Source organism: Carex rostrata, chromosome 29 (genome assembly GCF_964058835.1).
Source record: "Carex rostrata chromosome 29, lpCarRost1.2, whole genome shotgun sequence".
Taxonomy (NCBI): Eukaryota; Viridiplantae; Streptophyta; class Magnoliopsida; order Poales; family Cyperaceae; genus Carex; species Carex rostrata.
Genome location: NC_135946.1, coordinates 1,778,801 through 1,780,620, shown reverse-complemented (window position 1 = coordinate 1,780,620; position 1,820 = coordinate 1,778,801). Strand labels below are relative to the sequence as shown.

General features: G+C 30.7%; 1 protein-coding gene across 1 annotated transcript; it reads left to right on the top strand.

Moving 5' to 3' along the window:
* The first annotated feature begins 323 nt into the window (after positions 1-323).
* LOC144546416 (uncharacterized) lies at positions 324-1,449 on the top strand. The gene is made up of 4 exons (XM_078294959.1): positions 324-512; positions 616-665; positions 788-874; positions 969-1,449. The coding sequence occupies exons 1-4, from the start codon at positions 443-445 to the stop codon at positions 1,086-1,088; spliced, it is 327 nt and encodes a 108-aa protein (XP_078151085.1). The 5' UTR covers positions 324-442; the 3' UTR covers positions 1,089-1,449.
* Positions 1,450-1,820: the final 371 nt, after the last annotated feature.

Below are 1,820 nucleotides of genomic sequence, written 5' to 3'. Positions count from 1 at the left end.
AAATATATATTTATATATTCTTGTTGACAAAAAAAAATGGAACTTAATCAATCCTCAAGAACATCCCTTGGTACCTCACCGTACATTGAATAAAAAATTAATTGCCACATATTTTAGGATCATTATTATTTTGAATTTTTCCATCAATTAAAAATATATATATAGTTATGGGTATGTTTGGAGACATTGACATCTGACTATAATGGGACATATTAGAGGTTCAAATTCAAATATATAAATAAATGGTTGGGTTAGAAGCTTTAGGTATTATTCTATTCCAACCTATCCTCTACCTATATATATTAGTGCTTTGTCTTTCTCCTTATAAAAAGCCATAAAGCCCCACATATTTCTCAACCTAGTACTCAAGCATATACAATCTAGTTATATATTACCACCTCCATCAAACTTCTCTTCAAAGTGCAAGTTCATATAAGCTCAAATGAGGCCTCATATTTCAATGATCATTTCTCTTATTTTCATATTTAATCTTCTCGCTAGCCAAACTTATGGTAAGAATTTACTTCTCTCAATTCATTATATGTGTAATTTTGTTGTTTCTTCTTTTCTAGCTAGTAAACTAACATTAAATATATATCTTTGAAAAATTTCCAGGTTTTACAATAGAGAAAAAGAATAGTCTTGCAAGAGGAAGCATATTCAATGTGAGTGCACTTATTAATTAATTGTTCACATAATTAATACTTGTTTTTTTTTTCTGAAAGATAATTAACTTGGTTGTTCAAATAATGGCTAATATGGTGCTTTGCATTGTTTTAAATATCAGAGAATGGGATTTGAGGATGTTCTTTGGAAAGCAGGAAATAATAGGAAGCTCCTCATGAAAAGTACTAGTCCCATTGTCTCAACCAAGGTATATATATGTTACATGCCAAACTTTAAATAGCATATATATGCGACTTCATTTTTAGTTAATAAAATCTGATTATTATTTAATTACCATGCAGGAAAAGATTAGGAAAGAAGAAGCAAGTACGAAGAAAGACAGCACGAAACCTGACGACGAGTTAGACATAGCCGGAATGGACTACTCGCCGGCAAAGAGAAAGCCTCCGATTCACAACTGACTTGCTGCAGCTTCAGTTGCAAGCAATTAGAGTTGAGGAAGTAGAACAACACACACAGCCTGTTAGCTGGACAGCATTGCCTGAATTGCTGCATCTTTCATGGGCAATGCTCCCCTTTCCTTTTAGTGTAGATAAATTATAATTTTCTAATTAATTAATTGTTGATGTACCAATAGGTAGCAAATTATATGGCCATTTTTGGGTCCTTGGATTTGTTTTGCATGAGACAGAGATAGAGATAGCTTTGTCTCTTATGGCTGTGTGTTTGTAACATTAACCGTTTCCATTGGAATTTGGAACTGGGATAAGAGCATAGAGTTGTAGTAGGTGTCTTAATTTATGGAAAGATTGATCTATTAGGGTTTGGCGTTTTATTATTAATTTATTAAATATGAAAAGTTAAAATCATTAATTTTACTGTTAATCAAGTGAGATGCAGGTGTTCCAGTCAACATTCTTAGTTTATATTTAATTATTTATCTAATTTGTTCCTGAATTGGGAACATATATTTTAAATCAATTCCAGTAATATTTATTGGGAAATGATTTTTATGAGCAATATCATTTTATGCTGATCATCTACCAATAAGAACATGCCATGTGTGTGAATTCTATATAAATGTTTTAGAAAAATTTCAATTTAGTATAATTTTGTTAACATAGTTGACACTTTTTTGAAGAATTTGTACTCACATTTTATGATGGATGGATGAGTCTTAAGGAAAAAATTTA